The sequence below is a fragment of the Sinohyriopsis cumingii genome, chromosome 3 (genome assembly GCF_028554795.1).
Source record: "Sinohyriopsis cumingii isolate HCF-2022 chromosome 3, ASM2855479v2, whole genome shotgun sequence".
Taxonomy (NCBI): Eukaryota; Metazoa; Mollusca; class Bivalvia; order Unionida; family Unionidae; genus Sinohyriopsis; species Sinohyriopsis cumingii.
The window spans coordinates 147678462-147693864 of NC_142963.1; the positions used below are offsets into that span (position 1 = coordinate 147678462).

At 39.1% G+C, this 15403-nt stretch overlaps 1 protein-coding gene across 2 annotated transcripts in view; it reads right to left on the bottom strand.

Moving 5' to 3' along the window:
- Positions 1-12229, bottom strand: part of LOC149804105 (phospholipid-transporting ATPase ABCA3-like) — a 121155-nt gene extending 108926 nt beyond the window's left edge. The window contains exons 1-2 of one of the 2 annotated variants that reach the window (XM_089954073.1): positions 10724-12229; positions 4819-5031 (exon numbers count right to left, since the gene is read on the bottom strand). In XM_089954073.1, coding sequence (XP_089810199.1) covers positions 4819-5031; positions 10724-10760 — 250 coding nt within the window. In that variant the 5' untranslated portion in view covers positions 10761-12229. Of the gene's footprint in view, positions 1-4818; positions 5032-5691; positions 6295-10723 lie in introns of those variants that run through there. The other variant, XM_089954072.1, reaches the window with a different exon arrangement.
- Between the last annotated feature and the right edge of the window lie 3174 nt (positions 12230-15403).

Sequence of the window (15403 nt, forward strand, 5' to 3'; positions counted from 1 at the left end):
CCCTAAATCAAATGAATACCCATCCTCAGCCTAAATCAAATGAATTCCCCTCCTCACCCTAAATCAAATGAATGCCCTCATCACCCTAAATCAAATGAATGCCCTCCTCACCCTAAATCAAATGAATGCCCTCATCACCCTAAATCAAATGAATGCCCTCATCACCCTAAATCAAATGAACGCCCTTATCACCCTAAATCAAATGAATGCCCTCATCACCCTAAATCAAATGAATGCCCTCATCCCCTAAATCAAATGAATGCCCTCATCACCCTAAATCAAATGAATGCCCTCATCACCCTAAATCAAATGAATGCCCTCATCACCCTAATTTAAATGAATGCCCTCATCCCCTAAATCAAATGAATGCCCTCATCACCCTAAATCAAATGAATGCCCTCATCACCCTAAATCAAATGAATGCCCTCATCACCCTAAATGAAATGAATGCCCTCATCCCCTAAATCAAATGAATGCCCTCATCACCCTAAATCAAATGAATGTCCTCCTCATCCTAAATGAAATGAATGCCCTCATCACCCTAAATCAAATCAATTCCCTCATCACCCTAAATCAAATGAATGCCCTCATCCCCTAAATCAAATGAATGCCCTCCTCACCCTAAATCAAATGAATGCCCTCATCACCCTAAATCAAATGAATGCCCCTTATCACCTTGAATCAATGAATGCCCCTCCTCACCCTAAATCAAATGAATGGCTTTAATCCACCTAAATCAAATGAATGCCCCTCCCCACCCTAAATCAAATGAATGCCCCTCATCCCCCTAAATCAAATTAATGCCCCTCCTCCCTCCCTAAATCAAATCAATGCCCCTTGTCAGCCTAAATCAAATGAATGCCCTCCTCCCCCTAAATTAAATGAATGCCCCTCATCTCCCTAAATCAAATGAATGCCCTCATGCCCTAAATCAAATGAATACCCCTCCTCAGCCTAAATCAAATGAATTTCCCTCCTCACCCTAAATCAAATGAATGCCCTCATCACCCTAAATTAAATGAATGCCCTCCTCACCCTAAATCAAATGAATGCCCTCATCACCCTAAATCAAATGAATGCCCTCATCACCCTAAATCAAATGAACGCCCTAAATCAAATGAATGCCCTCATCACCCTAAATCAAATGAATGCCCTCATCCCCTAAATCAAATGAATGCCCTCCTCACCCTAAATCAAATGAATGCCCTCATCACCCTAAATCAAATGAATGCCCCTTATCACCTTGAATCAATGAATGCCCCTCCTCACCCTAAATCAAATGAATGGCTTTAATCCACCTAAATCAAATGAATGCCCCTCCCCACCCTAAATCAAATGAATGCCCCTCATCCCCCTAAATCAAATTAATGCCCCTCCTCCCTCCCTAAATCAAATCAATGCCCCTTGTCAGCCTAAATCAAATGAATGCCCTCCTCCCCCTAAATTAAATGAATGCCCCTCATCTCCCTAAATCAAATGAATGCCCTCATCCCCTAAATCAAATGAATACCCCTCCTCAGCCTAAATCAAATGAATTCCCCTCCTCACCCTAAATCAAATGAATGCCCTCATCACCCTAAATCAAATGAATGCCCTCCTCACCCTAAGTCAAATGAATGCCCTCATCACCCTAAATCAAATGAATGCCCTCATCCCCTAAATCAAATGAATGCCCTCATCACCCTAAATCAAATGAATGCCCTCATCACCCTAAATCAAATGAATGCCCTCATCACCCTAAATCAAATGAATGCCCTTATCACCCTAAATCAAATGAATGCCCTCATCCCCTAAATCAAATGAATGCCCTCATCACCCTAAATCAAATGAATGCCCTCATCCCCTAAATCAAATGAATGCCCTCATCACCCTAAATCAAATGAATGCCCTCATCCCCTAAATCAAATGAATACCCCTCCTCAGCCTAAATCAAATGAATTCCCCTCCTCACCCTAAATCAAATGAATGCCCTCATCACCCTAAATTAAATGAATGCCCTCCTCACCCTAAATCAAATGAATGCCCTCATTACCCTAAATCAAATGAATACCCTCATCACCCTAAATCAAATGAATGCCCTCATCACCGTAAATCAAATGAATGCCCTCATCCCCTAAATCAAATGAATGCCCTCATCACCCTAAATCAAATGAATGTCCTCCTCATCCTAAATCAAATGAATGCCCTCATCACCCTAAATCAAATGAATGCCCTCATCACCCTAAATCAAATGAATGCCCTCATCCCCTAAATCAAATGAATGCCCTCATCACCCTAAATCAAATGAATGCCCCTTATCACCTTGAATCAATGAATGCCCCTCCTCACCCTAAATCAAATGAATGCCTTTAATCCACCTAAATCAAATGAATGCCCCTCCCCACCCTAAATCAAATGAATGCCCCTCATCCCCCTAAATCAAATTAATGCCCCTCCTCCCTCCCTAAATCAAATCAATGCCCCTTGTCAGCCTAAATCAAATGAATGCCCTCCTCCCCCTAAATTAAATGAATGCCCCTCATCACCCTAAATCAAATGAATGCCCTCATCCCTAAATCAAATGAATACCCCTCCTCAGCCTAAATCGAATGAATTCCCCTCCTCACCCTAAATCAAATGAATGCCCTCATCACCCTAAATTAAATGAATGCCCTCCTCACCCTAAATCAAATGAATGCCCTCATCACCCTAAATCAAATGAATGCCCTCCTCACCCTAAATCAAATGAACGCCCTTATCACCCTAAATCAAATGAAAGCCCTCATCACCCTAAATCAAATGAATGCCCCCATCCCCTAAATCAAATGAATGCCCTCATCACCCTAAATCAAATGAAAGCCCTCATCACCCTAAATCAAATGAATGCCCTCATCCCCTAAATCAAATAAATGCCCTCATCACCCTAAATCAAATGAATGCCCTCATCACCCTAAATCAAATGAATGCCCTCATCACCCTAAATCAAATGAATGCCCTCATCCCCTAAATCAAATGAATGCCCTCATCACCCTAAATCAAATGAATGCCCTCATCACCCTAAATGAAATGAATGCCCTCATCACCCTAAATGAAATGAATGCCCTCATCCCCTAAATCAAATGAATGCCCTCATCACCCTAAATCAAATGAATGTCCTCCTCATCCTAAATCAAATGAATGCCCTCATCACCCTAAATCAAATGAATGCCCTCATCCCCTAAATCAAATGAATGCCCTCCTCACCCTAAATCAAATGAATGCCCTCATCACCCTAAATCAAATGAATGCCCCTTATCACCTTGAATCAATGAATGCCCCTCCTCACCCTAAATCAAATGAATGCCTTTAATCCACCTAAATCAAATGAATGCCCCTCCCCACCCTAAATCAAATGAATGTCCCTCATCCCTCTAAATCAAATTAATGCCCCTCCTCCCTCCCTAAATCAAATCAATGCCCCTTGTCAGCCTAAATCAAATGAATGCCCTCCTCCCCCTAAATTAAATGAATTCCCCTCATCACCCTAAATCAAATGAATGCCCCTCATCCCCCTAAATCAAATGAATGCCCCTCCTCATCTTAAATCAAATGAATGCCCCTCATCACCCTAAATCAAATGAATTCCCCTCATCACCCTGAATCAAATGAATGCCCCATATCACTCTAAATCAAATGAATGTCTCTCCTCACCCGAAATCAAATGAATTCACCTCCTCACCCTACATCAAATGAATCCCATCATCCCCCTAAATCAAATGAATGCTCCTCCTTATCCTAAATCAAATGAATGCCCCTCATCTCCCTAAATCAAATGAATGCCCCTCATCACCCTGAATCAAATGAATGCCCCATATCACTCTAAATCAAATGAATGTCTCTCCTCACCCTAAATTAAATGAATTCCCCTCCTCACCCTACATTAAATGAATCCCATCATCCCCCTAAATCAAATGAATGCCCCTCCTTATCCTAAATCAAATGAATGCCCCTCATCACTCTAAATCTAATGAATGCCCCTTATCACCCTGAATCAAATGAATGCACCTCCTCACCCTAAATCAAATGAATACCCCTCCTCATATTCTTACTTGTTTGGGTGTGATAGCGTTTATATATTTCATCCGCCTTCTACAGCTTTCTACTCCACCTCTGTTATATGATTGTATGTTTTTGTGTTTGTAGTTATCAAGACTGCAATCATTTCTATGATTATATATATATATATATATATATATATATATATATATATATATATATATATATATATATATATATATATATATATTGTTCCACTGTTCCTGTAAACAAGAATCTCGATGGAGAACGTATTAAAATTATCTGACCTGTATGACAATATTATTTATTAATATTCAGTTAGTATTATCAAGCATACTCGAGCTCTCTCTCTCTCTCTCTCTCTCTCTCACACACACACACACACACACACATAGAGCTCCGGTGGCCTAGTAGTTAGAGCGTCCGCCTCAGATGCAGGAGGTCGTTGGTTCGATCCCCAGCCGAGTCATATCAAAGACTTACAAAAATGGAACTTCAGCTACCTCGCTTGGCGCTCAGTATTAAGAGGTTAGTGTTAGGACTGGTCGGCCTGATGTCAGGATAATGTGACTGGGTGGGACATCATGCTACATGTATGCGGTCTGATGCCCCAGTGCCAGACATCACTATAAACTGCCACATTGCAGACATCGTAGCGATATGACTGAACATTTTTTAAAGCTACGTTACAAATCCAAATCATATCACATCACAAACACTCTCTCTCATATAGGAGGGCAGGTATTTTACATGTGTGAATCCAGACCTGTAAAGGAAACTTACGATAATATTCACGTCTGGGTCCTGGTACAGGGTATAATCTATAAGTTTCTGCAGTGTTCCACTCGTAGTAGCTGTCTATCCGAAGGGAGTATTGTATATTTTGAGGTAACTGAGGGCTGTCGTAGTTGTCGCCATAGAAAACCACTGCGATTGTTACATTTTTATCTCTCTGATATTCTGCTAACATGTCATCTTCAGTGCTAAAACCTGTCACTGGAATAAATATATGATATAATTATAAATATAAAAATCTACTTGTCTAGCGATAAGGACAAACTCAGACTGTCAAGTCTTGATTTACCACGAGTCACGTTATCCGTGTAAAGCAGCGATATGGTAAAAATATGTTTTCGTTTTTTGAAGTGATAAAAGCAGTGAATACTCATTAGTATTGTTGTTTTTGCTATTATTAACATTATTATTATTGATGATGATGATGATAGTAATAATAATACTCATAATAAATAATAACAATAACTGGTCTCGATTCTCAAACAGCAAACCCCAACACCCATATCATGTCATTTACGCCTGTCTTTTTGGATGGAATGGGATGAGTTATGTATGTATGTATGTATGTATGTATCTATGTATCTATCTATGTATGTGTGCGTGTGCGTACATACGTGTGCGTGTGTATGTATGTATGCGTGTACGTGCGTGTATGTCTACGTACGCACGTAATGTGTGTGCGTTCGTGAGTGCGTATATGTGTATGTGTGCCTACGTACATACGTATATGTGTGAGTATGTATGTATGTATGTATGTATGTATGTATGTATTAGGTTTAATGGCGGGTAAGCACAATCCTGTTTATATGGTGCTTTTTAGAAAAGGAAAAGTGTATTTTTTGATTAGCCTGATAGTCTTACTTGTATATTCCCTGTTCATGGAATTAATAACAGACTGACACAGGTTTCTCGTCAGAGTAGTGTTCGGCGTAAACACCAGTCTTTTATGACTGTCTACTGGAGGCTGGAAACTAGTATCAGAGTAAGTAGTACTGTTTTTAATGTTAGAACTTTCTCCTGCCAGACGAATCAAAACCAACACTGTAGCGAAGAAAAGAGGAATAAGGATTTCAAACACAGATACACAGACTTTTCTCTTTTGTAAAACAAAATTCTTCCACATAAGTAAAATGAACTGTCTTCCAAGTGATGCCATGCTATATTATGTTTTAGTCACCAACGTAGTCCTGCATGTAAGACCTCGACGCTGATATTTATGTTGTAGGAGCACTAAAACAGAAACGTGTTATGTCTCACATTGTAGGATTGTAACTAACACTGAATGAATCTGAATCAACCTTTCTAATTACTGGCCAGGGCCTAGGTGTGTCAACTTAGCTCCCATCTACTCAGCATAATTCAGTTATTAATTTGTTAAATGTAAATACAACTAGCAACACTGATTGCCTGACATTAAAGTTCACTGTTCCACTTCCTGTTTAATCTTGAATAAATTTGCAGCGTAAGTCTACAGCGCAGCCTCATCACGTGTTCCCTGCGTCATATTATACAATAGTATCAGATACATTACATCGTGTTAGTTTTTATTATTCAAAACGGAACTAGAATGTGACTCAGAAAATCTATAGCTGTAAAACAAATGGAGCATAAACTGTTACAGGTCTGCAAATATAGATTATTTGAAACCATACACCGGCTTCCTGGTGCACTACATATAAAATATTTGTGCTGTTACCAATCAATATTCTTACATAATATAGAAAATCGATAAACCACAACTCCGAACATTGGCATGACGTACGGCCCAAGTCAATTTGTTACATAATGTTTACATAAGTGATTGCATTTTACATAGTAAGGCCTTATGCGTTCTTCTTAAGTGGGTGATAAACTGACACGATAGTGTACTTTATGGTTAGGTGTTTGTTTGTTGCACGAGGGACAGCAAGACTGAGGAGACAGATAATGGAATCAAGAAAGACGCTGCAAGGTGCACGTTGTTAGAGATCAGCATCAGGGAAGAAATAATAACATACTCCATGATTATTGCTGCAGGCCACTTTTAGTGACTTCAGTATAGATTATATATAGAAATAAAACACAATTCAATTCAAAAGGTATGCAAATGCATATCCAAGTTACTGCTATAATGGCATAGCTTCTCTATGCACACTTCATACATTCTTTAGCCTTACTTTACATACATAATGAAGCTCAAGTGCTTGAAATTATGGGCTCCGACCGCCACCACACAGAGAAGTCCTGACACATTTAGCGCTCTCTGTGTAGCTCAAAATGAAAAAAAGGGGATAACCTGCAGCAATCAAGCGAAGCAAACAAACATGGAAGGAAAAAAATCGTAATAAAATAAGATAAGCATTCTTTATTTCAGACTACATAGTCCTTACATCTAAATTAAAATATAAAGTAAAAACAAGATAAACATAAATGAACATATATATCAAGTATGCAGATAATGCCGAATTGTGCACCCCATATCGCGAAAAGATGGTCACACCTTCAATGAACCCATGTGAAGTGAAATGCTCTTCAATGAACCCATATGAAGAGCAGTGCCCGCATGATGTGGACAGCTGTATCGGTCTGTGCACCCACGAGACCTGGAAGAAGAGGAATTGGAAAGCAAAACAAGGTGGTGGGAAGTGATGTGATGTGTTCAACAACGGAAGCCCATACAGCTAAATTAAAATATAAAATAAAAACATTGTAAACATGAAAGAACATACAACAACGTGTACAACAAATGACAGGCTGAAAATTATATCGCTCAGGCGTATATATTTCTTAAAGACATCGGACCTCCATCGACCCAAGACCTGAATAAGACTATGAGTTTTGAATAATTGAGGATTAAAACCGCATTTTAGGAGCACTTTGCGCAGGGCTTGTTTGAACTCTTGCATAATGGGCACCACCTCACCATCCCGAGGTAAGGAAGACTGGTCCCGCCTGACAACTCCGCAGTTGCAAATAATGGCGCAGTGCGTGCACAGGGCAATGGTCTTGTATTTTTGAGGGCACAACACTTAGGCGAAAAAGGGTACCATTGGAGTTTTTGTAATGTGTAAACTGGACAACTAAACCATCGTCACTGATCCGAACCTGAGAGAAATGAAGCAAGTTTGGATTGTTGCAACTAGGCTGTCTAACGGTCATTTTCCCATCCCACAGGAAAGCATGAAATGCAAGAAAAAACATAGACTTAAATAAAGCCGCACGAAAAGTATTGTGGGTAAATGTTGGCAGGACCAGAACGAGTTTTTGTAGCATACATTTATCAATTGGTAGTCTGGCATCTGAGTGCGGTAGATGTTTAAGAAGCGTTTGCAGTAGTTTTTGAATAAGAAAAGAATTGGTTGGATCAGGGATATTTTTAGTGTGTGCACATAGCCAATAGCCGAGACATCGGTAGTTATGGTTGATGGTGCATAGTGTTTTCCAAAAAGATATGAGTTAACATGTGCCAAATTAGTACTTGAAACCGGGAAAGTGCTATTGAGTTTTAAAGCGGTTGAAAAATCGATGCAACGTTTCCAACTTCGCCTGTAAGATTATACCGAAGGTAGAGAAAGACTACTAACATGGACAGTATCACTCCCAGTCTGTCAATGTTGGTAGTTATGGGACCTGTTATGGGATCCTCTGCACAAGGTGAGAGCTGGAGGAATCTGTGCACCTGCTGGCGATAAAGAGCACCCGCTAAATCGCTTTGAAGACCAGGGACGTGACAAGCACGGAACAAAATAGTGTAGTGGAGGCAGGTGAGGACCAGTAGCCGAATCAAATACATAATGTCGGTTTCCCTGAACGTGTGAGTTTTGATGATATGAACTAAGGTCATGCTATCAGTATGGATATAAATACAATTGTTATCAAGCAATGAATAGCAATGACAATCGGGTAAAGTTCAAGTATAGTAATGTTCTTCTCTTTCCACTCCTTATTCCAAACCCCATGAAATCATCTAGAGCCCCGACGGCCACGTAGCACACAGTACTAGTAGCTTCAGTGAAGAGATTCAGTGTGTCCGAGTTCAACAAGCGATTTGGTAAGAAGAAAGAGCAGCCACTGAAATGCTGAAGAAACCGACTCCACAACATCAACTCAGATTTTACTGATTTGTTGAGTCGAATGAAGTGTTGGGTATGTGAAACTCCAATTGTGAGACTAATGAGTCGCCAAAGGAATGCTCGTCCTGGAAGCACCACGCCACAAGCAAAATTGAGTGTACCAGTTATTGACTGAAGATTATGAAGTGAAATCTTTGCTTTCTGATGGCAGTTTTGTATCAGTTCATGGCATGTGCCACGTTTATCAAGCGGTAGACGCACTTCCATTATTCCTGCATCCAATTCATAACCCAAGAAAGTAATCATAGGGGCAGGGAGGAAGGTTTTATGCTCCACCATAGGAATGCCAATGTCTTCAAAGAGCCGTAGGAAGTCGTTGAGTTTCTGCAAACATCCATCCTTAGCAGAATCTAATATGAGAAAATTTTCCAAGACATGAACCACATGATGAATGCCCAAGTTTTTGTTGGCTATCCAGTGCAATGCCCTGCTAAAAGTTTCGAAAATATTACAGCTCGAACTCCAGCCCATCGGTGAACATTGATTAAAATATGATTTTTTTCCAATGAAAACAAATCAAAGGATATTGTGAATGCATGACTGGTATGATTCGAAAAGAACAAGCTCTATCAGTTTTAGCCATATAACACCCTTTTCCTAACTGCTTAATGGAAGATATAGCATCTTCAACCGAGGCACACTGTACTGACGACTTTTCTGGTGGAATATTATCATTGACAGAGCGTTCCTGCGGATGTGACAAGTGACAAGGGAGACATCTGCATTTTTGGAAATGGTCGAGAAAAGAAGGGACCCGCAAATTTGCTGTGTCAATTCCTTTTGGAGTTTGGCGTCCACAACTTCTGATTATGCTTCAGCCGATGGCAAGTTGTTACAACCCGATGTCGATCAGGACCCACTATGACCGATGTCAAAGCCCCGAGTGAAACCGTTGATTAGATAGTGTGTAACCAAAATTAAAGGCGATGTGACGCAATTAGCATAAGTAACGCCTTACTTAAGTTGTCGGCCGGAGGGGGGGGGGGTGATGGGGAGCTTTCAATATCTATTTGTAGGCGGTTTGCCCCAGATTTTGTGATCCCTCGAAAAAGCAAAAGCTTATTTTGTAATCCCAACTTTCGGGAGTAACGTGGCATGACCCTGAAAGGCTACGTTACATTATGTTTGCATGATATAAAGGGGTGGTTCCCAGGACTATTGTAACGTTGAGGTTGGAACGAGCAGGCCAAACCAGCTGTACAGTTTTTATCTTTGTGATGGGGAAGCAGACCCCTCTTGGAAATTTAGCTCTTGGAGAATTTTGATGTTGAGATTGTGCAATTCCTTGCAAGTCTAAAACCGACTGCAGGTACAACTCTGAGTGTGTTGTGCTCCATTCGACTTCATGGCGACTAACCAGTTGACGAAACCGCTCATAGTAACGCCAGTTGGCTCTTGTTTTGGAAAGAGTCATTACTGCTTCCATATGTTGCGACAGACCTGCAATTGATACTGTATTTGCTTTCCGCGAGAATTGCTACGAACCTATTCCAAGCAAAGAGCCAATGAGTAACGGGAATAAGGGTTTTCTTCTGACTAGGGACCAGTTTAATTTCCGGAGAAGCCTGGTTAATATCAATCTGCATCTTAAAGGTCTCCTCACTCCTATCAGGAAGAAGCATAGCTAAATCAATGTAGTGGCCTTCCAAAAATGAGCTGTTTGAACTTTATATGAAAAGCGGCTGTGATCTGAGCGGATGCACTAACAAATTTGGATTGGCTTTGACATGGCAGTTCCGACTGACTGGGAACATTTATAGGGTTGCACAAACAATCATTACCTTTCAGTGTATATCCCACCAATGCTGACGTTGCCATCTCTACGGCCTGGTCCACCACCTAACGATTCCTCTGCTGTGACGTAGATTCAGCAGGTGACGGAATATCAGCTGGTTGATGTATCTGCTGCAGGGTGCTAAAAATGTTGGCCAATCGGTCATCCACATGGGCCTTGATGGTGTCAGTTTCCTCTCTTGATTTGTTATGTATCGCCTCACCATCAATGGATGAAGAAGTTCCAGGAACTGGAGCTGAGGAAGTTCTTCTACACCTGACATTCCTGGGGGTCCACCACCCGCTGTACCCCCTTTGAAGCTTTTCGTCGTGGAGGCGCTCGTTTGCGTGCAGTATTCATAGTTTACCACCACCTGTACACCTTGGAGGCTTTTCTCTGTGGAGCCCTTCTGAAAATAAAAAGGGAAGCGGAAAACAGTATTTCCGTATTGTGTGAGTATGAGTGAAAGTGTTACATGGTGTACAAATTGCATAAGTCATGGTAACTAACACAAAATTGAGAACAGAATCGCCCAGTAGATGCAATTGGAAAGAGATGAATATTAGTGATACGATGCAGATGGAAAGAATCAAGTGGTTAGGAGCGACCTGATAAATGACAGCGTCAACGAGTAGGATCCTCTTGGGAACTAGTAACATTAGCGTGTATAGTTGAGGTGTTTGAGTGAAGTGGTCTCTAATCAACTTGATAACTGGACATATCTACTTCATAACTTCTAATAATATAATCAAGTGATCTATAATTCCCTTAATAACTGGTAGAGTCAAATGGAAGTATCCACTTGATAACTTGTAATAACAGTCAAGTGATATATGATCCCCTTAATAACTGGTAGAGTCAAGTAGAAGTATCCACTTGAGAAGTTGTAATAATAGTCAAGTAATCTATGATGAATTTGATAACTGGTAGAGTCAAGAGCTGGCACGACAGTTTACTTTACAAAATATTAGTCTGTGCACATGTGATCAGCCAGTTCGTCCTGAGTTCTGGACGAGAACATTTTTGATAATGCAAACAACTCAGAGGGATGAAACTAAATTATCGCCGTGAGCTAGACACTCCTTAATAAACTAATCATAAAATCTGATGTACACAGACCGCCCTGTTGCAGTATGTATTCAATGAACTGTGTAATGCTGTTGAAATCCTTCGTGCGTGAAACGAACTAATTACTTTTAGCTACATATAATGACTCTAACCTAAACATTCACAGAGCCCAAAAAAAAGATATAAATCGCGAAGCTGTGCGGATTGGGCTTTAGGTAGCAGGGTCTAAGGTTTCTTTTTAAATCTTGCATTCAAATAATTGCTTATATGGACACCCTTTGTTTATGTAGACACCGCTTACTTATGTGGACACCAAATCATTGTGGCTATTATCTTGGGTAATGTATCACTTATATGTATCAGGCAAAGAAATAATACCCTGATCAACATCATTCTGAAGAGCTCTTTTTGCCATAGCTCTAATAACTGCAAAAACTGAATATTATTCAGGGATTTCAATCGCAATAGGACCAACATTCTGATTGAAGGCTTGTCAATTACTAGCTGATTAACCACAAACTTATATCCAGCTAAGTCACTGCATAGTGATAACTGAATACCCTTGATGCGTAAAGAAATCACTGTTCCGACTGTCATGAGATGAGATTCAGTCTGAGGGAAAATGTACACAATGGAGAGGAGCATTAACAAAGCCGAATTCAACTCTATGAATAAAAACACTTTCACTAGAAGAAAGGCAAAATACATGATAACAAGGCTCTGAGAAGCTCTTGTGTTCCTTAATATTTTTAAAGAGATAGGCTTGTCAGAATCGCCCATAAAGTGATTCAATATGAATGGTGCATAATAAAATCAGACTGGGATTTGATTGACCCAGCAAATCGAAACTTTTCAATACATAACAATGACCTTGACCTCTAAGAAATAAGAGCATTCGGAATAAGTCAGTCTTTACTCTGCTGCTGCTTATGTTTCAACCTCTCACAATCCAACATGATATGCATTGATTCCTAAAATTTGTACCAGATTGAATACTCGTACAAGACACATATTTATTTACCAAAAAAAATGCTACTAATATGAAGATTTATTGATTTATTGACAAATGAAACTTTGTGATTCAAGGAATAGTCATCAGCTAAGCGAGCAGCGTTTTCTAAAATTACAACCATTGCTCTCATTGAGATAGGTCTTTATGGATGCAATTCTTGAACCCTGCTAATATGAGCTAGGATTAATGTAACCTTCTTGACTGAGCACCACCTGTCAAATAGTTATTCTTATCTCTTGCAAATTCGACATGGGTCTGTCCAGTTTCTTTTGTATAGTTCCTACACCTTTGTTGATATGCCTCAGGTAGAAACTCATATCCCTTCAAGATACATTCGTTAACTGCATCATAACACTTTGTTGAACCAACATAGAAATGTAGACTTCACAACCTTTGCCAATCAAAACACTTTCCAATGTTCTCTTGGCCATTTCAAATTTCCAGCATTTTTTTCCAAAATGACGAAAATATGTCTCTCCTTGTTTTATTTAAAAGGGGGTACTAACTTAATATTTCTGGTAACATCCAGCCTGAGCTTGTTTGCAATGGGGGAATGCTTTTCGCTTGATAATTCTAATTCTTTTGGCCAAAATGGCATTTCCCTTTCTTCTTTTTCTCTCAGCACCTGCATCTCTTCTTTTTATTTCTCTGCCTCGCCTCTTTGTTCAAAAGCAGTTGTCTCTTTCCTGTTTCTGATTTGTCATTGTGAAATCTTGTTAGTGTCACTAAAGATGTCTCAAATATGTGAAATTAACTACAAGGGAGTAAACAAATTCTGAAACAAAGTGAATTCAAATTTCAAAACCAAATAAAGTTTTCGGAAATATTTTAAATAAATTCGAATCCTGAATGAGACCCCAATTTTCTGTTACGATTCCATGGTCTTAACACATTAACCCCTGGTGATGAGTTAACATGGCAGGAGATTGTAGCCTACTGCCGATCTCTGTAGTGACATGGTCATGCATGATACACTAAAGTGTGGGGTATTATAGAAAGGTAGACAGATGTAGCTCTACAATGATACCAAATAATTTGGAATTTCTAGTTGTACTACAAAATACAGAGGGAAAACCCTCATATTTTGGACCCGATTTTTTTCTACCCAAAATTGGCCCATGGTCAGAATCCGATTTTGTGTCCGTATTTTGGAATTTTTGGTCTCAAATCTAAGGCAAACAGGTATGAACTGCAGACAGACAGATGAACCGTTGCAAAAATTAGGATAAAGAGTAGTCTCGATACAAAAATAATGGGTCTGTTTAGCAACAAAAAAAACCCACAAATAAACAACAAAAAACTCCAACTTTAACCCTTCTGCTCATGCGTGAGCCAAATAGCCAAAGAAAAACAATGTTTCTAACACAACTTGGCGGTATGTTATTGAAAGATCACTTGGGATTTGGTGTTTTCAGATGCATTCAGAAATAGCTTTCAAAATGTGTTGCCTACTCGAATTTCAGGTGAAAACGACAAAAACCTCCAGGGCTTAATGTGTTAAACAAAATATAACAGATAAGAGCAAAACCAACAAGTCTGTGAAAAAATTGAACAACTACTTTTTCTCTATAATATAAAGTAATTTGTTTTAAAAGAATTACTTTTACAGTAGTATTGTGAATTAAATCCCAGATAGTCATACAAGTTCTATCACATACAAAAGAGTAGAGAGTATTCAGAAAGAATTCCAGTTTTGTTCCAAATGAATTCCAATTTGAATATAATAATAATAATAATAGCAATAATAATAATGAGGACTTTGTATAGCGCCTAATCTTTAGAAGCTCTAAGCACTTAACAACTTTAGACAACACCTATAAGATAAGAAAAATAATAATATTATTACAAAAACAAACATGAAATTAGAAAAACATTTTAAAAAATAAGAAAATGCTGATGTTCCAATAGCTTAGAATAGTTTATGTGCTAGAAGTCTTGATGTATCACACTGATATAATCCAAAACGTCCTTGAATGAATTCGTAATAATTCCAACAAAAAAAATTTGGTCTGAAAATATTGAGCACCTTGGAATTCCAAGGAATAATTTAAATAAATAAATCCTCTCATAAATCTGAACATAACATTAGGACAGACCCCACTCTGAATGTTAAGATAGGAAAGAGTAATTTCAATAGAATCAACCTTCATATAAAAACCAGACAAAATTTGAGAATCAGGATGAGGGTCATAATTTCATTTCCAGAACATAAACAATCATATATATTCCCACTCATCAGGCCCAACTCCTACCCTCAGTTATGAATAAAGGTCAATTACACAATGCAGTATTGTGCTGCAGCCAACAGTGTGTCTGTCTCCAAATAAGTTTCAAAATATCTGTGCGTCTTCTTTCATTAGCACATTTATAATGGATTTTTGTAGTCCATTTTCCTTCCACTTTTTGGTCAATTCTATAGGCAATCCAGTCAAAGAAATAACTGAGGTGGTCCATATAAATTGCAGTTTCTTTTCCAAAGAAAATTCTGGTAAGCATAATGTAAGATTTGTTATGTAAATTACTGCACTGACACACCTTTGAAGCATATTTTGGTTTCCTATATTCCTTTCAGAAGTCAAATTTCTTGAAAATCCTTCAGCTTGAGTA